This window comes from Daldinia loculata, assembly GCF_022478755.1.
Source record: "Daldinia loculata strain CBS 113971 unplaced genomic scaffold F4817scaffold_38, whole genome shotgun sequence".
NCBI classification, from domain to species: Eukaryota; Fungi; Ascomycota; class Sordariomycetes; order Xylariales; family Hypoxylaceae; genus Daldinia; species Daldinia loculata.
Window position 1 is genome coordinate 279007 of NW_026054892.1, and position 24784 is coordinate 303790.

General features: G+C 47.8%; 7 protein-coding genes across 7 annotated transcripts; 2 read left to right on the forward strand and 5 right to left on the reverse strand.

The window, feature by feature from the left end:
• Positions 1-151: 151 nt before the first annotated feature.
• Positions 152-2858, reverse strand: F4817DRAFT_171864 (MFS general substrate transporter). The gene is made up of 5 exons (XM_049298214.1): positions 2005-2858; positions 1782-1926; positions 1229-1705; positions 1023-1174; positions 152-967 (listed from the first exon to the last, which is right to left on the reverse strand). The coding sequence occupies exons 1-5, from the start codon at positions 2530-2532 to the stop codon at positions 200-202; spliced, it is 2070 nt and encodes a 689-aa protein (XP_049157353.1). The 5' UTR covers positions 2533-2858; the 3' UTR covers positions 152-199.
• A 2078-nt stretch (positions 2859-4936) lies between these two features.
• Positions 4937-6510, forward strand: F4817DRAFT_359948 (AP endonuclease; the record flags this gene model as incomplete). The annotated part of the gene is made up of 3 exons (XM_049306218.1): positions 4937-5333; positions 5402-5904; positions 5989-6510. 3 exons carry the CDS (start codon positions 4937-4939, stop codon positions 6508-6510), a joined length of 1422 nt encoding a protein of 473 aa, XP_049157354.1.
• A 439-nt stretch (positions 6511-6949) lies between these two features.
• F4817DRAFT_171911 (Mad3/BUB1 homology region 1-domain-containing protein) lies at positions 6950-11016 on the reverse strand. The gene is made up of 3 exons (XM_049298215.1): positions 9820-11016; positions 9325-9727; positions 6950-9238 (listed from the first exon to the last, which is right to left on the reverse strand). Exons 1-3 carry the CDS (start codon positions 10813-10815, stop codon positions 7071-7073), a joined length of 3567 nt encoding a protein of 1188 aa, XP_049157355.1. The 5' UTR covers positions 10816-11016; the 3' UTR covers positions 6950-7070.
• Positions 11017-11166: 150 nt separating this feature from the next.
• On the reverse strand, positions 11167-12903 carry F4817DRAFT_343215 (heme oxygenase-like protein). The gene has a single exon (XM_049303995.1). It carries the CDS (start codon positions 12309-12311, stop codon positions 11517-11519), a length of 795 nt encoding a protein of 264 aa, XP_049157356.1. The 5' UTR covers positions 12312-12903; the 3' UTR covers positions 11167-11516.
• On the reverse strand, positions 12904-15334 carry F4817DRAFT_343217 (uncharacterized protein). Its single transcript, XM_049303996.1, has 5 exons — positions 15080-15334; positions 13845-15010; positions 13526-13787; positions 13264-13475; positions 12904-13207 (listed from the first exon to the last, which is right to left on the reverse strand). The coding sequence occupies exons 1-5, from the start codon at positions 15105-15107 to the stop codon at positions 13181-13183; spliced, it is 1695 nt and encodes a 564-aa protein (XP_049157357.1). The 5' UTR covers positions 15108-15334; the 3' UTR covers positions 12904-13180.
• Positions 15335-15470: 136 nt separating this feature from the next.
• On the forward strand, positions 15471-17352 carry F4817DRAFT_343220 (DNA glycosylase). Its single transcript, XM_049303997.1, has 4 exons — positions 15471-15739; positions 15790-15980; positions 16140-16297; positions 16358-17352. The coding sequence occupies exons 1-4, from the start codon at positions 15621-15623 to the stop codon at positions 17099-17101; spliced, it is 1212 nt and encodes a 403-aa protein (XP_049157358.1). The 5' UTR covers positions 15471-15620; the 3' UTR covers positions 17102-17352.
• On the reverse strand, positions 17342-18449 carry F4817DRAFT_366566 (uncharacterized protein). The gene has a single exon (XM_049306998.1). It carries the CDS (start codon positions 18384-18386, stop codon positions 17655-17657), a length of 732 nt encoding a protein of 243 aa, XP_049157359.1. The 5' UTR covers positions 18387-18449; the 3' UTR covers positions 17342-17654.
• Positions 18450-24784: the final 6335 nt, after the last annotated feature.

Consider the following 24784-nt stretch of genomic DNA (forward strand, 5'->3'; position numbering starts at 1 on the left):
AAATATAAATATATATCATGTAATCGGAATAGCTATCAATTCAGTTCTTTCGCCTGTAACGCCATGCTATCGATCCTCCAACGGTATCGAAAATCATACTTAGTCTCATCCAGCCCTCACTCTATACATTGGCCTAAAAAGGTGACCACTCTAAACATATACAGAATATTTACCCGAATTCAAAGCGAAGTGCGTCCATTTAGCTTGACGAAGAATCCTTAGGGCTCTTTTCGTTCAGAGTTTCTATCGTATCGCTGGGCGCGCCCTTCGAATTGGAAGGTGACGACCTGTCTACCCCTTTTTCATGCTTTAGCGAGTTGACACTAATGGGGGCGTGGCCCTTGAAGTAGTTGTAGATCTCGTGAGTGTAGTCCTCGTCGTCTTCAAGCGGAGCCGCAGACTCCGAGTCGCTACCAGCTCTAGCGGCCTCTCTCTCTTCCCAGTCGGCGCGCATGTCCCTGATCTTGGCCTTCATGTCCAGGTCGGGGTGATAGTTCTTTCCGACACCAGTCCACCTCTCCCAGAGCGAAAGATGCTGAGGGTGGATGGCAATGCCGTGGTACTCGTTCTCGCGGCCATCAAGGATATATTGCCACCGGCGCTCCTGCTCCTTAAGGTCAAGACCAGTCGTATCGGGGAGCCAAAGTAACGTAATGAGCATGCCGGCAAGACCAAACCAGGGAACGACGTAGAACTTAGTTCGGGTATCGATATAGTTATATAGCACGGAAGCTAAGAGAGCACCGGCCTTTCCGATCATGGCCGAAAACCCGTGGGCGCTGGCTCGAATCTGAGTGGGGAAAACCTCTCCGGCGACGAGGAATGTAACCGAGTTGGGCCCGAATTGGTTGAAGAAGGACGATAGGAAGTACATGGCCTGGAAAGCGTGAATTCCCGCAGGGCTGGTGTAGTAGTCGTAGTGAAACGCCGGAACCACGAACATGACGAAGCACATCAGGAAACCAACCTGGCTAAATGTTAGCGGCACATACGAAGACAGGGATATAGTTGATAAGACTAACCTGTTGCATAGTTTTCCTGCCATACATTTTGTTGTCAATCAGCATGGACGCAGCGTAGTAGCCAGCAAGCGAAACGACAACGTTGACCAAGTTCCATGTCCACGTGGTCATGATCGATTCGGGGTTATCAGAGATAACTTTGATAAATTGACCTGAAACCATGTAAGCTTATGCGGTCGAAGAGTCACGTTTGCGTAGGGTCTTACTTTGGAAGAGCTTGTTGCCATAGAAGAACACGTCGTTACAAAACCACCCACCGGCAGTGGCTAGTAGACGTCCACCAAAGTTACCGATTGTCAACTTAAGAGATCGAACATCGTATCCCGTTACGTTTGACTTCTTCTTGGCCGCCTCCAACTGCTTGCTAGCAGACTTCATTTTCCAAGTACGGTAGTAGGCTAGCCACAAAGTGCCGATAGCTGGGAAAGCAAAGGACAAGCGGAAGGCATACTGAGCGGCAGTTGCGGAGTAGGGAGCGTTACCGCTACCGCGGTTGAAAATCACCAATAGAACAATGAGTACAACTTGGTTGACAAACTGGCCCCAGCCTTGCATCAAAAATGCCATCGTAACTTTGCGACCACGGTGGAGACGATCATCTCTGGTTGATAATCTGCCGGCAGTAACAGCATTTTCCATGGACGATGTGGCCGTGATGGGATATTCACCACCAACTCCGATACCTAGCATCGCATGTGTTAGTCCTCACGGTATACAAAGGGGGCGCAATTTGCAGGTTCGAGCTTCCTGCTTCCTTACCGTAAACGAATAGGGACCATGCGTACATGATAACCCAACCTTGGAGTGTCGTACCCCAAGATCCGGTCAACATGAGAAGACCGAGTAGCATAACCAAGGCGTCTTGTATCAAACCCCATCTTCGGCCAACCCAGTCGCCAATGATCTATAAAAAAAAAAAAGGCTGTTAGTAACATTCCCCTATTTTAGTCCATGACGATTTGATGGAAAAGACAGATCTTACCCCGACAAAGACTTGGCCGACCATGATACCAATAATCTCGAGGTAGGTCACAGCGGCCACCCAGTTCTTAGTACACTCAGTACCCGCCTTGCCCCAGCAAGTTCCCCACACGCTCTCAAAGAGAGGCTCTAGATTTCCGATGGAGAAGAGAACGTAGCCTTCTAAACCCAGTCCGGCACCCGGTAAGATGGCGTTCCGGAAGTACCAAGAGACCGGGCTGAGAGGATCTTCTTTGACCATAGCCCAGATGTTTTTGGCTTCTTCGGCGCTTTCAGCTCGGTCGACCTTGCTAACGAAAGACCATCGCTTCCAGAAGGGTAAGTCGGCCCAGTAGACGCCATCAGTCGTATACGAGTCATCAGGGTGCGTTAGATGCGAGAAGATTTGCCTCTCGTAATCGGTGGCGTAGCTAGCAGAAGCCCTCCGGGGGTAGTGCTGGTGCTCATCACCAGTCTCGGGCCCGTGAGGCACGGGTATTTCTCCTATCGGGGGATCATGTTCGTGATGGCGGCGAAGAAAATTCGCCATGGCTTAACGGGTAGAGATGCGGAGGAGAAAGGAGGAGAGGAGGTGAGGTGCCCCGAAGGTATTAGACACTTAGCAAAGTATATTTTATTAGGATTTTGTTATAAGGTTGGCGTAATGAAGTTGCGCCGTCTTGGCCTTAAGGCCTTGAGGGAATTGGTGGAGAGAAAAAAGGTTCTGTAAAAATAGGCACACGACTAGTAAAGTCTGTGTGGCGTTTCCCCAGATGTACGTATCAAGGTATAAGTATCAAGGTATAAGATACCTATAGCAACTGGAGCACGAATATAGTGCAGTTGCAAAAATGGAAGAAGCAATATCTAGTGTATAACTTCTGGGGGAAGGAGAACGGCCAAGCCCACAGTTATATAAAATAGGAACGACGAGTTATTAAGCAAGAAAAATTGCTACGGAGTGACCGTAGCGAGCTACCTCATGAAGGGTTATGTTTCAATCGATTAGAGATGTTACGATTCGGTAGAGACTAATAGCAGTGGATTTACATGGTAGGTAATCCGTAGACTAGGTGGACTTTGCGGACTAGGTACGAAGTAGTACTGAGCACGATGGAGATGCTTGGCTTCTGACTGGCAAGCTGCAATCCCTTGCAATCCCTTGCAATCCCCCACAAAGCTATATAGGGGACCGAACTTCTTTATGTACTATGCGGGTCTACCATCCTGTCTAGCATCCTCTTGAGTCTTGGCGATGGGGCTGCATCGCCTGCGTCAGCGGCCCTCGAATACATCAGTACATGACTTAAGTGTGGGCACGCGAGCGACAAAAACAGGATACAGATCGAGAGAATCCATAGGTTCTTTCTCCTACCAAGTTTCAAGGGCAATCCAATGCCGACCCGTAATAGGTAATAGGCCACACGTGTAATCATAATATACATAGAAAGTGATTGTTGAACGTAATCTTAAAGTGGCAGCTGGAACTGTACAGTAGGCAGTCAGTTAGTAGTTACAGGAACTATCAGGATTCAGGTTAGATGTTAGCTCGAGAAAGATATCTCTGGATCTTGAGGCGACGACAGATGAACCAATCAAAAGCAAGAATTGGAACACGTTTCTTTCCTAGGCCAGATGATTCGGCAGAGATCCCTGCGAGACGCTAAGGAAAGCGACATCCTCCCGACTGGGATAAGTACCAGCGCTTAGAAAATAGGCTTGTTTGGTACACGAGGTGTAGACAGGGGTATATGCGGGCCGAAGTTCTGTGCACTCAGTTCACTCGTTCACTCTCGATGTTATGGACAAGGGTGGACAAGGGTGGTGACGGTGACCGAAGGCGCTGGACCTGCCGAGGAAGATTCTTGTAAGAGCGACACTAGGTACCACTAAGCCGAGCCCCCTCCGGTTTTAGTTCCGACCTTGTACGACCTAGTAAGAAACCTAGTACCGAGAGGTGGTTGGTCAAAAATAGTTCTCTCATACTACGTTTGTTAAGACTTAAAAATGTAGGTATATGTTGCTAAGCTAAGCTAAGCTTTTCCTCGGCGCTGCAAGCAGGCTGCAGGCTGCAAGAAACATGGCCAAGATATTGCTAGGCAATATGTACACCTCAACAGTCTCGACCACGAGGGACTTTACCCGAATTCGTAAGTGGTCGTGTGATCTCTTGCAATTTCTGTCGCAACCGCAGTTAGCTATGTATGCTGCGCGCCGAGATATTCGCCCTGTCCATGTCGGTGTTTGTCGGTTTGTTTCGTTTATGACAGTTTGGAATATGTCACGACATTGAACCAGAACAACCATTGACCCCCTCAGATAGTGGAGTCTCTCACTTAGATACTACTTCGTATACCTATACTGTGCAGAAGGCAATTGATGACGCGGATGTCTCGGACGATAAGATAAGTCGAGGCGTGGGTTGCGGGCTTGCTCTCGTTGCTTTTTCTTTGTAGTTCCTCAAAGTTCAATGTGACAAGAACTAACCTAGTGATGAGCATTGCTAAGCTTACTTACTAGTTGCAATTGATAATCGGTATTCTCAATTCGTTTACCGGTAATATTGAGGCGTCAGCTTGTGGTTCTAGAATTTTACTGTAGAATTTATTGTTACATGCATTCATTGTAGTTCCATATGTATTTTGGGGGTTGCAACATGAGGTGGGCTATCTCGCTGTCTCGCCGTCTGGGTAAAGTGGCTTATCGATAAAGATTAACTAACTACAGAAAAGAGTTCTACGATTTAATTGATGGCACGTGAACACGGGTCAGCACATTTCGCGATCAGACGCGCTGTCAGACCCCAATCTCGGTATGTAACAGATTAGATAGTACACTTTCATCCCCTATCTACCTCACGTTGTGATTCTATGAGAATATAAGAGTTATTTGTATCTGCACATGTCCACTCACCTTGATTTCTACTTGTAAAAGCAACAAAACCATACGCAGCAATGCCTCCTCGCCAGTCATCTCGGCTCAAGAAGGCCATTGCGGATACTGCCGCCAATGTGAGCGCCCCTACTAACAGGACATCAAAAGCCAAGGCTACAAAGTCCAAAGCCAAAGCCCCCGAAGAAGATATTAAAGACGAGGAGCCTGCTGTTGTCGAGGAGCCCAAGTCCTCCAAGAAGCGAAAGGCGGATAAGATCGAAGACGAGGAAGAGGAAGAGGAAGAGGACCAGGCCGAGGACGAGGACGAGCCTGTCGCCGAGAAACCCAAAGCCGGGAAGAAGCGCAAGACTGCTGCCAAGGCAAAGACTGAAGATCTAATGGCCCTCGCCAAGCGCACTATAATCAATACCCTTAAGAAGTCCATGTACATTGGCGCACACGTCAGTAGCGCAGGAGGTTCGTGATAACTCAAGCCCCTTAACTATTTATTATATATCATTCCAAGCTCACATCTATCCCCCAAGGTGTGCATAACTCCATCAACAACGCCGTCCACATCGGCGCAAACGCCTTCGCTCTATTCCTCAAGTCCCAGCGCAAATGGGCCAACCCTCCCATAGCGCCCGAAGCTCTCGATGCGTTCCAATCCTTGTCAAAACAGCACAACTTTGAAGTCCACAAGCATTGTCTTCCGCACGGCTCCTATCTCGTGAATCTTGCCCAGGCGGAAAAAGAGAAGGCCGATCAGGCGTATACCTCGTTTCTGGATGATCTGAAACGCTGCGAGTCGCTTGGCATCAAGCTGTATAACTTCCATCCGGGGAACACCAATGGCGATTCTAGACCTGCGGCTATCGGTAGGATAGCGACGCAGCTTAACAAGGCACACAAGGCGACGAGCACCGTTATAACTGTGTTGGAGAATATGGCTGGACAGGGCAACGTCATTGGTAGCAAGTTCGAAGACTTGCGAGATATTATCGAACTTGTAGAGGATAAGAGTCGTGTTGGGGTTTGTATAGATACGGTAGGCATCTTCCACATTACTCCTACATTACTCCTAGTTAATCAACCCTCCATACCCAAAACTAATTTTAGACACCATACATAGTGCCACGCCTTCGCCGCAGGTTACGACCTCCGCGCACCAGAAGCCTTCGAGGACACCATGTCCAAATTCAACAGCATCGTCGGCGCCGAGTACCTCAAAGCCTTCCACATCAACGACTCCAAAGCACCCTTCGACTCCCACCGCGACCTACACGCCAACATCGGCACCGGCTTCCTCGGCCTGCGCGCCTTCCACAACGTCATGAACCACGACGCCTTCCAAGGCATGCCCATGATCCTCGAGACCCCTATCGACCGCAAGGGCCCCGACGGCAAGTCCGTCGAGGACAAGCAGATCTGGGCCGACGAGATCAAGCTGCTCGAAAGCCTCATCGACATGGACCCCGAGAGCGACGAGTTCAAGGCTCTCGACAACCGGCTCCAAGCCGAGGGCGCTGGCGAGCGTAGCAAGATCCAGGATCAGGTCGATCGCAAGAGCGTCAAGGATGCGAAGAAGGCCGCTCCGAAGAAGCGAGGCAGGAAGAAAGCCGCGGCTGAGGATGAGGATGAGGATTCTGAATAAAGCACCAAGTGGTTTGTCTCGATTATACTAGGTTTAGGGTCTGAACACTCTTTGTAAAGGACATTATTTGTATTTATTGATCTGGAAAATTGCAAGGCGTATTGGGTATGTAAGCATAAGCATGTACTTCGTATGTAAAACAAGTAATTCTACGCGCACGCAACGCGGTGGTATGAGAGTACCTAGGTAGGCGGTTTAGTTCAATAAGAACCGAACCAATTCTATCCGCCACCATTTTATATCGTATAAAGTCAAGTCTCATACGCTCCGATCCCAACCAAATATCATAAAGTGGGAATATAGCCGCCCGCCCTTCCATCCGCGCTCCGGAAACGGAAACGGAAACGGAAACGGAATTCTATCCAGTAACGCCCTGGTGATGATGCAAAGTCGTCGTGCAAGCGTTAGTAATACTCATCGTCGCTCCATCCTCCATCCTCCGTCCTCCGTGTTTCATCCTTCATCCCTTCTAATACGTAAAAAAATAAAAATAAAAGAAGAAAAAAATAAAAATCCCCAACCAAGCTCAAGCATAAAAACACGAGTGACCGAGAACGAAATCAGTGTCTCCGACTCCTCGCCATAGCCTCCACCCTAGCCATCAACCCCCTCAGCCCAACGCCCTTCTCGCAGTTCATCTCCAGCCACCTCTCCATGCGCTCCCTCACCCTCCTCAAGCCCCTCGTAACCGGCATGCGACACGCCTCCTCCGCCTCGACGTGCGCGCCGGGGTTAAGCAGCAGGTCGAAGCACTCGGCCCAGATGTCCGTCTGCCAGTACCTCTTGAGCGGTTCGCGGACCTTGTACCTGCGCGCCGCGGCCGTGCATAGCCCGCGCTCGCGCTCGCCCGAGTCCGCGCGCGCCGTCTCGATGTATTTCCCGAATAACAACGTGTGCATCGTCCCCGCCAGCCCGTGGTAGTCTAGCTGCCAGGTCCACGGGCGGCCCTCGCGTACCTCGGCGCAGTCGTGCTGGTCCGCGCGCCAGTCCGCGACGAATTGCACGTCCGGCTCGAATGCGCGCATGTCGATGCCGCGCCCGAAATCAATCAGCACCACGCCGCGCGCGTCCCAGCCGGCGGACCCGTCTGCTCGCCAGGGTCCCGTCGGCGGGGCGGTGTCGTCGAGGCGGAGCAGGCAGTTGTCGGGCTTGAGGTCGCCGTGCATGATTTGCTTGGAGTGCAAAGCTTCGACGGTGCGGAGGAGCTCGATGCTAAAGAACATGGCGAGGGGCTCGTCCATAGGGCCTTTGGATGCCTCGCAGAAGAAGTTGACTACGTCGAGGAGTGTGCCGTGTTGATGGAACGGTAAGAATAAGAAGCCCTCGTCTTGGTATAGGTGAAGTTCGTGCGCGGCTGAGATGGAGGCTGTAGCGCGGTGGTGCGGGCCTAAGCGTGAAGCTGAGAGCCGCATCATGTGGAATTCCCAAGCCGTAGGCGGGTGCTCCATCTTCAGAGCTTCAAGGGTAGCGCGGCGGGACGTAGCAAAAACGCCTTTACCCATGGCGACGGGAGCGTTTTCGTCGTTTTCGTCATCTTCCGGCGATGAGTTCTCGACGAGATAGACAGGTGCGAATGCGCCAGCGCCTAACTCCCGCTTCACAGTGTACTCGCCCATGATTTCGGGAAACTCGAGGACAACCGGGGTGTGAATAGTACTGGTCTTTTCGCTATCTTTCTTGCCTCCCGACTTTGCTACGGCTTTGACGAATTTGCGGATTTCGGCACCCTTATCGCATCGCTCGGTCCGATGATCATAGAATCCAGAATACGAGCTCAGCGATGGGCGCATATGTGTAAGAATTTCCTCTCGAATAGCCGTATCAACAGGGTTGCACATGGGTTCCTTAATAATTGGTCCCTTCTGCACCTCCTTTGCCTTCCCTTGGCTAGGGGGGGTTGTAGTTGTAGTTGTAGTTGCCGTTGTCTTGAGCTTTTTAAGAAGAGGTTGTGCGATCTTAGGGGGAGATCGACGCTCACTAAGAACTTCCCGTAGAGGACTACTCAGCGGCTCGAAGTCTTCGTCGTCTTCCTCTTCCTCTTCCTCATCTTCATCTTCCTCCGGTAGGTCGATATGGCCGTTAGGAGTCTTCGTACCGTCATAACGCGGTTTTGCTCCCGTAACTACACCAAGAGAAGATTCTGTGCGTTCCGTGATAGGTGTCATGAACGGGAGACGGTTGTTAGCCACCTCGGCCGGATCCCTATACGGCCGCGTAGGTGCCTCGTAATCTTCAGGTGGTATAGGAATGAATCTTGTCCTTGGAGGAGAGTCCTCTGGTGTGCCAGTACCGTCCTCTCGGGGATCTTTGGTGTCAATAAGGTCCGACATCTCTGAATCGCTTTGCTCTCCTTCGTCGTCCTCCTCCTCCTCGTTATCGCTCCTGCCGTCTAATTTCGGGACGTGCTTCTGCACCGTGAACTCGGACCATTCGCTCACGCTCTTGTCATCAGGTATCTCATCGTCGTCACCAGCCTCACTAGTCGAAATTCGTCTAGTAGTATTAACGCTCTCTCCACCGCTAGTATAATCGTCGTCTGTCATGTACTCTTCCTCTTCGCTCTCTTCTGCTTCCTCCTCTTGAGCAGGCTTGAGAGGAGCGTTGAAGATGTCATAAATATCATCAGTTGCCGCTCTGGTGTGCATCGTCATGGTAGGCTCGGAATTTGCAGCGTTGTTCTTCTTCTTCTTAATTTTTGGCCCAGAAGGTGAGTCCAGTTTTGCTTTGACTGCGAAAGAATTAGCGATATTGTTATTTGATTGATAGAATAGAGTAGAGAGAGATTCTTGGGTAGGTGCGGCGGGATGAACTGACTGATTTGGGTCTCGTTATACTCCATCACTTTCTTCTTTTTGCTTTTTGCAGGCCGTGAGCTTTCCTTGATTGCCCCGTTCTCGTCAAGCTCTACCACATCTTGGTGAACTACTAATTTCTCTGCGACCTGATTACTGAGCATATCTACTTCCGAGCCTTGCCCAAGAGTCGGCTCTTGTAGTTCGTCTGCGAAGCTGTCGTCCTCCCAGGACACATCGAGCCAACCTTGGTTCGCAGCCCAAAGTTCTTCGAAAGAAAGTTCGGTTCCGGGCTCCTCCGGAGTTGGATAAACAGCATCTAGGTTAACAAAGACACGCTCTCTTTTCCCGCTTTGAGGGTTCACGATTACTTGATGCTTAGACGGGGCAATGACAATATGAGAGTCTGCTATTCTAGACAAAGACTAAATATATACAATCGCGCAATCGCCACAAATTAGTCCTGTTTCCATCAACAAATGGGCATTGCCGCATAGGGATGGAAGTTTTAACTTACAGGATCCCGAAATATAGCCATCTTCGGACCATTGCTCTTCTTCACCTGCGTCGTCAACGTTTCTCCCGCCCAAGGCTTAGCCTCCACCATATTTTCCTTCTTACGGTCCCCTAATGATCCTATTGTATCCCACCCCTTGGAGCCCTCTCCCATCTTTGACATTGCGCTAGGCTCAGCATCAGCATCTGAGAATATTGTGAGCTTAGCCTTTGCAGGCTTTGAAGATTGACCGCCGACACCCATGTTTGGTCTCGGAGCTTGAGGGTCGGCTGGCCGTGTCGGAGCAGCGAAGGGGTCGATCTTGGCTACTAGTGCAGGTCGGACTGTAGGTATTGCTGGCGATGACGGGGTATTTCCCGCGTCGGGTTGCTGTGCTCGTCTCTGCTCAAATTCGCCAAATTTGCGAACCAATCTCTGCACTGGCCTCGCATCTCGCTCAATACCCAACTTATATACTTCCTCGGCTTGCGCCCAGCGCTCTGCGCTCTCCAACCAGGCAGCGTACTCCTCGTAGAACAAGGCTAGTCCTTCGCCAATGCTATGGCGTGATAGGAAGACATAAGTTTCCCTAGGAGAGTCGGAGAAGAATCTGATATATTGAAGCCACAGCTTTAGATACCTCGGATCATTCTTGTACTGGGCTGATCCGATGAAAGTTTTGGTGGCGCGTTCTAATAGAGTGTGTAGTTGTGATTGGGGCGTGGCTTGCGCTGATGGATATGCGTCAAAGGTCCAGCGAACATATCGGTCGAAGACGTCGAGAGGGTCGTCTGACTCGGAAATGTTTGCGATCTCGGCCTCGTACTCGGCCCTGATGCAATCGTTGATGTTCTTAGTATCCGACGGTGTGGGTGTCGAAAGTTTGTGTAAAGGCTGTAAAGGGGAAGGCGAAAAGGCTTCAACAAGCTTCTTTGCCGACCGTCCCCCGGGCAAGGATTGAATATTTTCCTTCTGCCCCTCGATTATATCAAAGTCGATGAGATCGCCGGCAGCCATTTTGGTGGTGGGATTAGAAAATGGCGATAATGGCGATAATGGCGAGCCTCGGTTGAAAGAACCTGTGTCGTTAGTATTATTCGATGTTGTACAAAATTGAGAAGATCAACCCGCGAAGACAATGGTGTGGAGTAATCAGTCGAATAAATAAATAGATCAATTAGAGTTATTCCTTATCGCTTGTTGACTGTTTTGATTGCTAGGTTAATTGCCAGGTTAATTGCCATCGTTGCTCTGACAACGATAAAATATGGGGTTATATCTCGGTAATTGAATTAAGCGAACGGTGGAGGTCCACTATAATAAGTACCTACCCTGGTACCCCATCAGCCCATTCAGCATCAGAATTACCTAACATTGAACCGATCAATATAGAATATCATGTTTGTCCAACTATGGTATGCTATATTTCAACTAGTTACCTGAGGTTTGCCCATTCTTCGTTCTAATAATACACGCACTAACGAGTCATTAGAGACAGCAACTACAGCAACTACAGCAGACAACTATTTCAACTCAGTCAACTTTTGTATCATTTAAATGAAGACAAGCAACGTTGATCCAGTCTTCTAATATAACAGGTATCTCTAGGCCCTAGGGCAATAACTACATCAGCCACACGTGAATATACAAGTTTAGGTAACAGTCTCGTTCTAGATAACTTCACCTCCCCAACTCAAACACCCTCGACAGCATAGTCTTCAAGCCACCATCGGCCAGAACGACTCTTCCAGCACCAGGACTTTCTTGAAGATTACCATGGAGCTTGCCGCGATGACTTCTTCCGTATCCTCATCCTGACTAGTAGCATAAGCATCCAGGCACTCCTGACACTCCTTCACAAAAGCTTGGAACTCCTCAGAGGTCCAGTTAGGGATAAACTCCTTTCTTAAGGCCCCGCCGTCAAGATCCCCCTTTGTATCTGCATTCTCCGAAGCCTGCTGCTTTGCATAGGTCCAGGAGTCCAGATACACCTTCTCCGTAGTCCAGAGTACCACCAGCCCATCTAAGAGAGTCTTGGACAAATCTCCGTTAGGTCTCGCAGAGAATGAGTTGAACATGTCGATGTAGTTCTTCGTCACTTTATTAGGTCCGAATAAAGCCGATTTATGTAACAGGTTACTTCCTCCCGCCACAGGTCCGAGAGCTTCGAGGTCCAGCCCGTACTTCTTAGCAGCCTCTTCGAAAAACTTTAGTTCCCTCGTGACTCCCGACATTGCAGTCTGCAGTAATGACAGGATTCGCCATTGCAGCGTCTTTGAGGTATCCTGCCCATCTACCTGGGTCGGTAGCAGAATGCGGGATATCAGCCCTCCCGCAAAACGGATATACGCCTGGGCATAGAGCCGATCTTGAGATAACCACTGGCAGAGCACGTCTGGGGGAAGCTGGCCCTGACCAGCAAGGCTGAGGAACTGCGTTTGCGTAGCTCGTTCATAGAGATCGCTTATCTCAGGACTCGAAAGCAGATATTCTGACATAGATTGTTTAGCCATGACGATTTAGCGTAGCTTCAATAAGTGGTTGCTTCGCTAAAGATTTAAAACCTAGAAGGCAAACGGCTTGAGCAATTAGGGTTTAGGGGTAGGTGCTTTTATACAGCGCTCTACCTACATGCAACTGTTCAGAAGCATACCTGCGAATACCTGCGATACCTTGGTTCAAGCCGTAAAGGTTACGTAAAAATGCAATCATTCTACGCTAACGTTCCATTGAAGAAAACATCGATATTCGGCAAAACCTTGGCTTACAGCTTTATTGGTCAGAGAGCTTCTGTTCAGATCTCCAGATCACTTCGTAGGTATTAATCGAAACCAGTAGAGATTTATGGAATATAATAAATAAAGCACATTCCGAGTGGATGACTCGTTAAAACCAAGCTAGCACGAACCTTATGACAATACTGAGCATAGTTAGTCTATAGTCTACAAGTAAGTCATCGCCATATACTGAAAACTGAAAGATGGCGGGATTTAAAATAGCTAGCGAATGATCCGCCCTAATCACATCTACCCACTTCTACTCGAGAACGAAACCTACTAACCTAGGTAATACTAACCTAGGTTACCTAGGTAGGCATATGTAGTGGCTAGTCTATAGGTTCACATTTCAGTCCATGGATCGTAACGATTATTATTGTTATCGTTCTAATGAATGATGAACACGTGTATCGGCCTTAAGTCCGATAGTGCTGTAAATTCACCTTATTAGTGCACTATTCCCTTCGCGCACGTCTGTTGTTGTACAGTTCGCAACCTATAGATTTCTGCGATACCTCAAATCGACCTACCCGTGGGTCGTATTCTCGATATATCGAGTTACTACACCTAAGAGTAAAAAGGTAGCACAAGCCCCTTTTCCGTCATTACCATGCTCCTACTTCAAAATTCTCCTATATATCACAAGTTAGAGCTGACCAATTGTCTTGAGGGAAAGGGGGGCGCTTACCTCTGGGAAATACGTCGTTACGACTGTACGGTCAGCAAATTTTCGGCCTGCAAGGGCTCGCAGAGCGTTCTTCGCTGACTCGGTCGTATCATATTTAACATAAATCTTCCCAACTCCCGCAGATTGTCGACTGCCACCAGTAGGTCGCGGTACTTTGATATCCAGTACATGACCAAATTTAGAGCATTCCTCTTGGACATCCTCGCATATTTCTATTTAAAATTAGCGCGCTCAGATATACAAAATGGAGCAGGGCATTTACCTTGATAATCGTCGTTGTCCATTAATTCCTCTGGCGTCACCATGTTGAGTAACTGCAGCACCCGAGTCTCCTCTGAGTCGTTGGCAGTGGTGCCTGCGAGCATAGACATAGCGTTGACACCCATCTCAACACCAGCTACTTGGGTGATTCCTATGCTAGCTTTTCGCACTTTGAGGTTCTTGTCGCCAATGAGCATATTATTTAGACCCTGGATCGCAATATCCGTCGCAGCAGGATCCACGAATTCGCAGAATGCGATGCCCTACTAAATGTTAGTTTTTAAAAGCCTAAATAATTTGGTACTTCGTGCATGACTTACGCGAGATTCTTCGGTTCCTGTATCCTTAACCAAGGCCAACGCTTTAAGTTCGCCAAATGAGGTCAGAAGCTCCATAACTTGTTCTTCGTTGAGATAAGAGGGCAAATTTGTAATGCTAATCTTGTTGGGGGTATCAATGACGACGTTAGAAACGACACCAAGTTTATACGGGGTCTCTTCGGCAACGGCAGGCACAATGTAGTCCTTTGGCCGTTGTATTTTTAAGCCATGTCCGCTCCCATTAGCCGAACCGTTCGTAGCATCATCGGGCTCCATCGAGATACCATCGAGAGCAAGAGCAACAGTAGCTTCAGAAGCGTGTCTAAATTCAAGAAGGGCGAATGACTGATCCTTGGAGATTTGGCATAGAACACAGGGATCTGTGCTCTCGACAACATTGAGGCCGTTTAACTGAAGGTTAAAGAAGCCCATGATACTCTCCTCGGTCGAACCTGGAGGAATATTGTACGCGATAAGTCTCTTGCTCTGTCGAGAATTGCCTGGTTTCAATGCCGCGCTGTTCACTGTTCCACCCGGTTGGTTCATAAAAGCCTGTAGCTTCGTAGGATCCATGGGTTGTTGTCTGGGCGCCCCAGGGAGAGGGAACATTCCGGATAGCTTAGCTTGTTCAGCAGTAACATTCTCGTAGCCGGGGGGTTTGATGTCCCATTGTGTCATACGTCGCTTGCGCTCTAGAACGGGAACAATGTCGGTCAGATCTGGTGTCGGCTCCCGCTTCTTAGGTGGCGGTGTTGGACTACGCCCTCGTCGATTCTGCGCGAAGAGATCTTCATCTCGCATCCGGTCAATCCTTTCGCGATCCCGTCTATCGCCACCGGCAGCGGCAGCGGCAGCGGCACCACCACCACCACGCCTCTCTTCGAACAAGTCGCGGTCGCGTCGAGGTGGTCGTGCAACCTCCTCGCGACGACTGTCTCTCCTCGAGCCCCGGTCGCGATCCCATTCTCGGTCTCTACGATCTCGGCCGCCTCCGTATCGATCTTCGCGCTCACGGTCTCGATGGCTTCGACTGGAAGCATAAGCATCCTCGTCCCTAGCATCACGATGCGACCGACGAGGTGATCTACTTCGTCTTCGGTCTCGTCGATCACCTCGGTCTCGGCGGTCATCGCGAGGATAATCCCGAGACGAGCCATGACGGGCGTCTAAATTTAATGATTCTGTCAGCTCCCCTTCAATCGTAACAATAGAAAATGGAGATAGTCACTCCATACCTCGAGAAGAATAGCTGTCGCCGTTCATAGTATCGACTTAATCTCCTATGTGTGTATGCAGTTTGAGATAAGTAGGAGATGAATATTTGTTAATTGGGAATGAAAAGGGCGATAAAACAAGGCAGGGGAATTGAAAAGAAATGTGAAGCTGCAATTGCATGGCGGTAGGATGAAGCTGTTGACAGTGGAGCTGCAGCGCGGCTGGAAAATAGAAATTTTGGCTGGCCCAGAGTGGAGCGCAGTACTTGTGACTAGTCCATATTAGGGTTAGCGAACCTAGATTTAGCAGTTAATAGGCCCCGCTTTCCTTTTTAGGGATCTTTTGATAAAGATGAAGGGCAAAATCAGGAGGCGAAACGCTGAAGCCCCTACAATAACTAATAACTTGCATTAGACAACTTTCAATGTTAGGTACCTGTTTTAGTGAACATTTTAAGAGTTGCAATATATACAATTCCCGCCTATGAATCCCGCCTATGATTCCCACCTATAAACTCGGTAGACAACTCATATAATATCGTCTAACTATTTCCCCTAATACATGGCTCCTATACGGGTATCAGAATGGCGGAAGCTCCCCCTAAATGTAACTGACCTCTGCATCGAGACAACTCTTCGTTGTGGGCAATCTTTTCGATGGCGTAAAATAGATGATGAATGGTATGTTAACTCATAATCGAGTGCGTTAATTAGTATTAACATATCATCAGGAATTGCGTCCTTTATGGACGACTGCTCTCGTTAAAGCAGGATAAGCATCATCTTCACTACAAAGTAGTTTCATCAACGGCTATTCCATCAGTGTTAACGCCTCCATTATCCACCAAAGATGAACACGATACCATCAATTATGATGATACTGAAGCTCTTCTTAGACACTATTTCAGTTTAAAGCATGACTGTAAGTGCATCTCAAATTTAAAGATTATTGATGTCTTGCTACCACCAAGATCGTATGAGTGTCTCCCATTTCCAATAATACAGTAACGGAACTGGCCATTGGGTAAACCCTAATACTAACAACTCTCAATTGTTCATCTACTAATTCGAAATGCTACAGCAACGGCACTGTATGACCAGTGGTCGAAGTCCGATCCTAACTTCCGGAAGAAAGCGTCAAAGTTTATGGGAATTAGGATTCTAAGCCAAGATCCATGGGAAGCGCTGATCGCATTCATTTGCAGTAGTAACAACAATATTTCACGTATTTCTCAGATGGTATATCATTACAGTCTTTGTCTTCCATGGTAGGATATTAACCATACTAATACTGTACAGGTTCATAAACTTTGTATACACTACGGCCCGCTAATTGGGCACATTGGAGATGAGGCCTTTCACGATTTTCCAACACCCCAGACACTTAGCGGAAAGAAAGTAGATGCTCATCTCAGGGAACTAGGGTTTGGTTACAGGGCTAAGTTCATTGCCGAAACAGCCCGTTTAATCTGTGAGGAGAAACCAGAGGGTTGGCTTGAAAGCCTCATAAACCCCGAAAATCCTGGCTGGTCTAAATTGACTCTACCTAAAGCCGCAGAGGTGACCACATACAGGCATGCCCATGGGCAGCTTCTCCTTCTCCCAGGGGTTGGCCCAAAAGTCTCGGACTGCGTCTGTCTGATGGGCTTGGGCTGGGGAGAAGCAGTTCCCGTGGATACACATGTATGGCAAATTGCACAGAGAGATTACAAATTCGGCAAGGCCAAAACGAAGACCTTCTCCAAGGCAATGTACGACTCCGTCGGGGATCATTTTCGAAAGATCTGGGGTCCTCAGGCGGGATGGGCCCAGTCGGTACTTTTCACCGCGAACCTAAAGTCATTCTCAGAGCAGGCAACCGGCAAGGTCGAAGTTGTTGATGTCAAAGTGAAGGTTGAGGAAGTTGGAGACACTACGGCCGATAAAACCCCAGCCCGTACCCGAAAAAGACGCCAAGTAGTAACCGAAGCAGTGAAAGTTGAAAGCAATACCTCCACAGAGTCAGTACGAACTAGCAAGAGGGTGAGGAGAACTAGAGGTTAATTCCGAACAACCATGTTCAAAATATTTCATCATCTTTGCCAAATCCCTCTCGCGTCGTGGAAATAAAAGCTCTACAGCAGCCTTTTTACTCCCGTTGTTATACTTAGTTCCGTATATAACCCCGTTTCTCTTGTCGATAATCAAATCAGAGGTTAGATCTAGAAGTATAGGTAGACATATATCCCGGTATTGAAATCGCGACGTCTAGAGCATTAGTAATATCAATCATATAGTAATATAGGCCAATGTCCATAAAGCTTTCTCATCATATATCTAGAAACCCGCCATTTTTCAGTGTCAATATCCTTCTCACCCCTTCCCATCCCCTTATCAAAGTGAGGGTAGAATCTATTCAATGAGAATGCGTCATACTCCTCGGACTACCCAACATCTAGATGTCCTTCCATAGCTTCCTTCTGAGGTGTCATTTGTCATCTCTCGAATAGCAGACGGTAGAGGGACATTACAGTCTATGCCACATTCCCATCTCATTCTCATACCACGCCAAGTCTAAGAGCAACACGGCATTCGATGGGGTCGGGATAGACAAGCACTAAACCCTCGAGAGGAAACAGACACCACTAAGTTCGAGGGATGAGAGCTGCGAGGCACTATGCTGCCAATTCAGTTCCGCCTTGAGTTCCCCAATCAAGACTTCTTCCTCCTCCACGCTTTCTGCCCTCCGCTCCCAGACGTCTCTCCTAATATCTCGTCCCTCCCGACTAACCACATCAAAGAACACTACACCTAGACCAACCTCTCGCCTCGCCCCATCCTCCACCACCCACTCCTCTTGTCCTTTCCTCGCGATAATCAACGCCCTCCGCCAACCACAGCCCCCGAGGTCATGTCGTTGGATATACCAGTCCTTACCGTCGACCCGGGAAGCAATCTCCCGTCTTTGGTGCCCCACGCAAGCAGCCACCACTTCTCCCTCCGGCTCCAGGAACGGCATCCCATACACGTCCAATCGATCACACTCGATGGGGTCTCTGCCCTGATGGCGCTCAGCAAGAATGCTCGTCTCTAAAGTCCGGGCAGCCGCTTCCAGACGTGCGGGGTCGCCAGCATCGGGAGCCGTGTAGTACACCTGGAGCAAGGGGCGGGGACGCGGTGCGTGATGCCGCGAGCCAAATAGTGAGTTCATCGGGCGGCGCCATGTAGCCGGCGAGAAGACGCTAACGAGAGGTATGGACGGGTCGCTGTGGGAGACGTGGTGTGTGATGTTGATGGGAGGTATATCGTTGGCGCGAAGCTGCGCGGTGCCACCGAGGGATTTGGGCATTTACGATATCTTATATACCAATCTCCAGGACACTTTTGCTTGGGATTATGCCGTGAAGCCGTCACGACCAGGGTGATTCAACTATATATGTCACTATGGAAGATGAGTTAATAGAAATTAAATCTAAAACTTTCCACATTAAATCTTAAATCCTTAGAACGTACGTTATCTCAACATAGATGTCTCAATGTTATTTATTTACTTAGCTGAGGGGGAAAATATTATAGTTAAAATACTTCTAAACATATGAACTTTTTACGGGAAATTTTTACAAGGTAAACGTCTCGCCCTTTATAGATATTACAGCGCGCATACCTAAACACATATATCTATAGCTGGACCCTCAATATTCATATTCTACTCCGATTTGCTCGTTACGTCGTTGACGCCGGACCTCCCCTTTACGGCCTCGAGGTGCCGCGGCTAGAATAGCTAACCAGTCAACCGATCTAAGTTCCTATGAGTTTGAGGTTCAAAAGCGCGCTACCGCGTAGGTTTATCTAATGCCAAGCATATCCTTTTCTTAATTGAGACTCAAGTGAGTCTCGCCCAGAAATTACGGAGTCAATCATAGGAACTTGGAGTTTCTACCCCCTTGTTTTAGGACGGACGAAGAAAGGGGCTATCGCTAATGTATAAGGAGTTGGCATTGGTACGAAGTACGCATGCCGTTCCTCCCGCTCAGATAGTTAGAGGAGCTCATTCATCATTAGATGTCTATAAAAATGAGTCAGCTACGTACAAATCTTGCCTACTCTTATTCGTATTCTAAGCTGGCCCAAAGTATTGAGCCCGTTAGCTACAATATATCATTGGTTATTGTGTCTCGGCTCACCCGATTGCACTTGGTGCTTTAGATACTCGGCCATCTTTGTTAAGAATACGACGTCACCTCACCATACAACGACTTAGAGTCAAGTCATCGTCCTCATTAAGGTAAGAATAAAGGGGCTATATGCCTCGCAGTGGGACTAATGGTCCATATTCACTACAGCTAGTAAAGTAAATAGTATATACCTGTTAGGGGGGTCCTTCATCATACCGAATATATACAATGTGAATCTATAAAACAAATAAAGGCACCACTATTGCTACCAAGAGCTATGCGTAGAGCAGCGCTTTCACCAGTATGACGAAGCCAAGATGAATTCAACATTACATCCATTCCCGCCTCTTGCTCCTAGAACAACTACGCACACACAACATGTCTCCAGAGACCTACGTAAACACCACAAAAGTCCCCGACATAAATCCTTTATTCAAAGCACCCTTCCTTTGGGGCTGAAGTGACGCACCGGCCAGGCTCCGTAGGACCGGGACATCGGGAATCGTACGACGTCGCACACATTTAGCCGCAAGGTCTCAGCCGACAGCGGGCAATATCATAGACCCGGATTCGTCGTCGCCCTAACCCAGATGTCCAGAGCATAGGGTTAACAGCGTCACCTATATGCTTCCCAAGCTCGTATTCGCTACTGCGACAGTGCTACACGACGGCCCGGTGGTGGGGAGGGCTGCCACGATTTATATCATCATAACTGACATTTCTGAATACAAGCGGTTCGCCTTCGCATCTTGAAATGTTACGTCTGGTTTCCTAGAATGCGACCTGGGGCGCGTATGTCAACCTATGATAGAAGCTCTTTAATATTCGTGATCTGTGTTGCGGCAACATGCTATATTAACGCTGAGAGCACATTTACTAGAGGGTCCTGACAATTATAACTATTACCTACCATAATGTTTAAAGCTCTAATCTAAGTCTTGTAGTGTGTTACACTAATGGAGTCTTACTATAAGTATCCTTATGATGGACTTATATCCTCGTTGATTGGCTGGTGTAACGATAGATGCTATAGAGTTGTCTGGAAAATATACATGATGGTGTCTTCAGGGGAAGCTTTCCCCTTGTCAAGCGCGAGGATAGAGGTAATCTACGAAGGCATAACACATATTAATAACTACGTCGCTCTGCAATATAATTAAATCTCCGAGGTCTTTAAGTCTCCACGTTTTATTTACCAATGGCACTGCATGTTTCGTAGAAGCTAGGTCATCTACATATGTGTGTTGCTTTGCTTGTATCCTACCATCGATGTCTATGGTTGCAACTGTGCCTAGCTCATCAATGTTTCGATTTAATGGACCCATTGATGTTAGAGATGAGTTTTCGTGTGTTTTCCATATGCATGGATGGTACACTGCCACATCCTGCAATAGAAGAAATGCTTGTGACGATAGTTTTTAGGAAGTAAAGACATCGCGCTATCCATTCCTAGAATGATATGCTCATTATCACCTTCTTAGTAGAGGCTTAGAGCGTGTGTTATCTTAGGCTACTTTGGACGTGTTACGATGTTGATCCTTACTCGTGAAGTCGACTAGTTTATTAAGATTAGGGGAACTGCTAAAACAATCGAAAACTAGCTGTTAGTACGAGCTACCAAGGAGGCTCTTCTTGAGGATTGCTTATTGCCATACAGGGTTGCGCGACAGGAGATTACCTATGCATGTACGTCCAATTACGGTCCATACCTATCTTTCTGAAGCAGTGGACAGTTCTACCCTTCACTTTGTCAACATACTCCTATTTCAGTAACATTGATCAAATGCTTAACTCTCGAATGCTACATAATAGGGGAAGATGAGGCATAGCCCCAACGATTTCGGAACCGCCGACAGCTGAGAGAACTGCATGGATTCTTATGTGTGCAAAGCTAACATATACATGGAATAGTATGAAGTGGACCGCTACGAGGTGTTTGCTGTAAGCAATAGCTCATATCTCCTTCGCGTAGGGAAGGCTGGACTTGTGCGTTGTGAATTTAGTTAAGGAAAAGGTATGTTCCCGTTCATGCTTGTGTTTCTAGAAGATAGGGGCGATAGAGCTATGGTTCGGGGTGACCTTGAGCCCTTAGTTGGGGAAGGCAATGTTCACGAACAGAACTGTCACAATTATTTGTTACCTTTCGGACTATTTGCGGCCAATATTCACTGCAGAGGAAATAAGTCGTAGTCAGCCACGTAGAGCTCGAAGTTGTCACAACGAAGAGGAACAACACGAACGCCTTGCACAACCAATGGCGGTGCCACGAAGTCCGGGGATGTTGAGGCCATGTTTAAACTTTAAATCATCCACATTATTTCCCCATAAACTCATAGCCTATGCATAGCAGCCCTATCATCGTGGATGTCTCGGGGAGATGGCCGGATGTGCTAGGTGAGCTGACTGTCGATGGTCTATGCTCGCTGCTCGCTGGAAAAGTCTCCGTCGACTGCATTTCCTTGTAAGCCCGAATGCAATAGGCTGTCTTGGCTTGAGTCCTATCTGATATAAAGCAATATCATTGGAGGGTGCTATCTGGCTGCAAGCCTCATCTGCCATTTTTATGTCCGAGCCATAGTAGACGATATGTCGTCGGCCGAGCTGGGACAAGTATTCATTCATCCACTACCTTACGATGCATTGGCTTAACTGAAGTTCGCCTTTGATTCTAGGTTTACTCTGTGCTTTTTGGTATCGGGTTGACGACATCTTTGGCCTGACAACTCGTATCGGTTGATGAATCCGAAATGATGAAGAAGAAAAACAGAAAAAAAAAAAAAAAAAAACTAGAAGCCTCAAATAGCCGGAATAGCTGGGCTGGCTGGGCTATCTAGTGTGTCATGCAATAAGGCTCCGCATGGCATGTATTGAATCCTTGAGCTAAATATTAGTGCGTTGGTGTTGGGGAAAGGCTCACAGGAAATTTGCTAATGACACCCTCGTCGACTTTGGTCGGCGACTAATCTCTAGCTACTCCTTTGTCCCCTCAGCAGCCGGCTTCGGCAGCGTGGGTGCGTTGGCTAGCTCATTCGACACGAAGCCGTACTAGTTTTATCACTTTTTGGTGTGCAGCTTTTAAGCGGTCATGGGAGTACGTAAATGTAGTTTTCTCGAAGGGTATTCTTCTAGGCTGGCCCTTCGTAGTAAGCGTGGTGCCAAGACGAGGCAAGTCTACCGGGTCCTTGAATACCACTTTACTGCCGTGTGGGCAAGCGTTGGATTAGGCCCTGGAAGCCCGGTATTCACAATCCGTCCAGGTCTTAAGATCTCTTCGTCTGCCCCTTCTTAGTTGCAGCAAAAAAGAAAACAGCCATTCATACAATTACTTGCCGGAACCGGGCCTGAGGAGAACGAACCCCCTCTCTAAAGCGCCAGGGTAACTGATAATGGGGTTTACTCTCTTATGATATTTTGTCGGGTAAGGTATGTAATGGAATCCTGCGCCAGAGACAAAAGTTGCACGGTTGCTGAGATGCAGATGGGGGTGCAAGGGGGGTACTGCGGTAAGGTTGCGCTAGAGACACCGTCTCTTATAAGATCTCCAGGAATGGATATGATCGTCGACTATCTGCCAGGCAAACAGCCGGGGTCGAAGTTGTATTGCCAATGCGACTTTTGGGGAATGCCAGTCGAATTTCTATATGAAACACACCCATGCTCCTTGGCCATCCCTGAGTCTTCTTTGACTGGACCGTTTATATGTCCCGGAGCTGGTCAAAGTGGACGTCAATATCTTCTGCGCAATTTGGAGATAAAAATCATTATTGGCAATCTGTCAAATCAATAACACCAAGCTTCTAGAAAGAAGAAAAAGGACCGTGCTTCCGTATGAATCCAACGACTAAAGGGAAAATAAGATGGGACTAGGACCTTGTCGTATATGTGTGTGTGTGTGTGTGTGTGTGTGTGTGTGTGTTTAGTTATAGAAAGTTAGGTAAGGTTCCAACTTGCGAGAGATTGGATCTATGTATTTTGAAGGGTTCAATACGGTACCTGAGTTAACTAAGTACCTCCCCATATATTAGTGCATGTATATACTTAAATGCAACATTAAACTTAAATATTCAGAGTTGTATGGCGGCCATTGTAAATGGCAATTACGATATTTGAAACATGCTACGAATCTACCGTTGATACCCAGAAAGCGGGAAAGTGGGCTTTGTGGTTCTGGGAAGTGCCGTTGACACATTGCTAATCACCGACGTTGCGATGTTCTGTTCGGGAATCTGATTGAATTTTGAATTGCCAAGGAGAGCGCTACGACCACATGCATTTAATAAAACCATATTCGAGATCAATATATTAGTTGGAACCACTATCGACCTTTTTGGACTTGGACATCTACATACATATCCATTAGCACACACAGACTTGTCCGTATCTGTATTATACACAATATCCTTTTACATTAGCCCCAATACAATTCAAGGGATCCTGCGAGCGTATGCAGGTGTATATGCATGTGCGTGCTGACAGGTTGTAATAGTCTGCCGTAACGAGACAATAGACCTAACTTAGCCTTATCGTTCGAGGTCCAAAACGGCTCAAGCGCGATGGAAAGAGACAAATGCCAAGCGGTCAGAAAATTGCCATGCAGCGGTCTTCGCTGTGCCATAATATCTGATGCAGTTATCTAATGCAACCTGGTCTGCGGGTATGTGTATGTGATGGTGAAGATGCAGGGTCTGGTCTGTGGACGAACTGATCGTCCATAAGGCCGTTACTACGGTATTATCACCCTTCACCAACCAGAGGAGAATATCGAGTTTTATTAACGTTATGTAGAGTTCTGAAGTAACTCTACTGAATTAATGATGGGGAAAGGAGAATAGGAGCAGTGTTTCTTTCTTCACATGACACATACGAAATGTGATGGATGATAGACTTCGCTGGGATCGTGCTACGCAAGTAAATGACTGAACCATTTACCCACGTGCATGTAATTTGATCCCCGAAAGCGTGGTTTACCCGTACACGTACGGGGTGAAGCCGTGCGAGTTGCAGTAGTTTCGACGGCGGGCGGATATGTTTAATATCAAACGCCACTTTCGGACTCGCCCTGTCATGATCGAAATGACGAGCAGGTCATCTCACCGTGCATATATGAACTAATAATTCGGTACCTAGATCTGATATGGGTTGTATGGATGTTTTAGTGCCGACCACGTGTTTAGGCAATTAAATCTACCTAATTCCCCTAGACTAGGGGGTATCCGCACGATGTATCATGACCTTTGATACATGGTAAAGGCATGTAAAGGGTCTGAGGGCATGTAGATGATTTGACCCTGTACATCAATCCACCGGGCCAGAGACGGCGCCGTGATGGTTTCTCGATGGCGTTGTGATCCGCATAGGAACCGCTGGACTGGATCACGGAAGTCATGGCTTGCCGGTGGCTTGTACTATGTAAATAGTAAACCGACTACATACATGTATGTAATGTAACTATGTAGGTAAATAGACTTAAAACATGTAGTTTATGTAAATGGTTCATTTAATGTTTCGACTCATTCCTAAAAACGACCGAAGGTTTGCCCGGGCCGTGCTTTTTGCCCTTCTACTTCAAGCT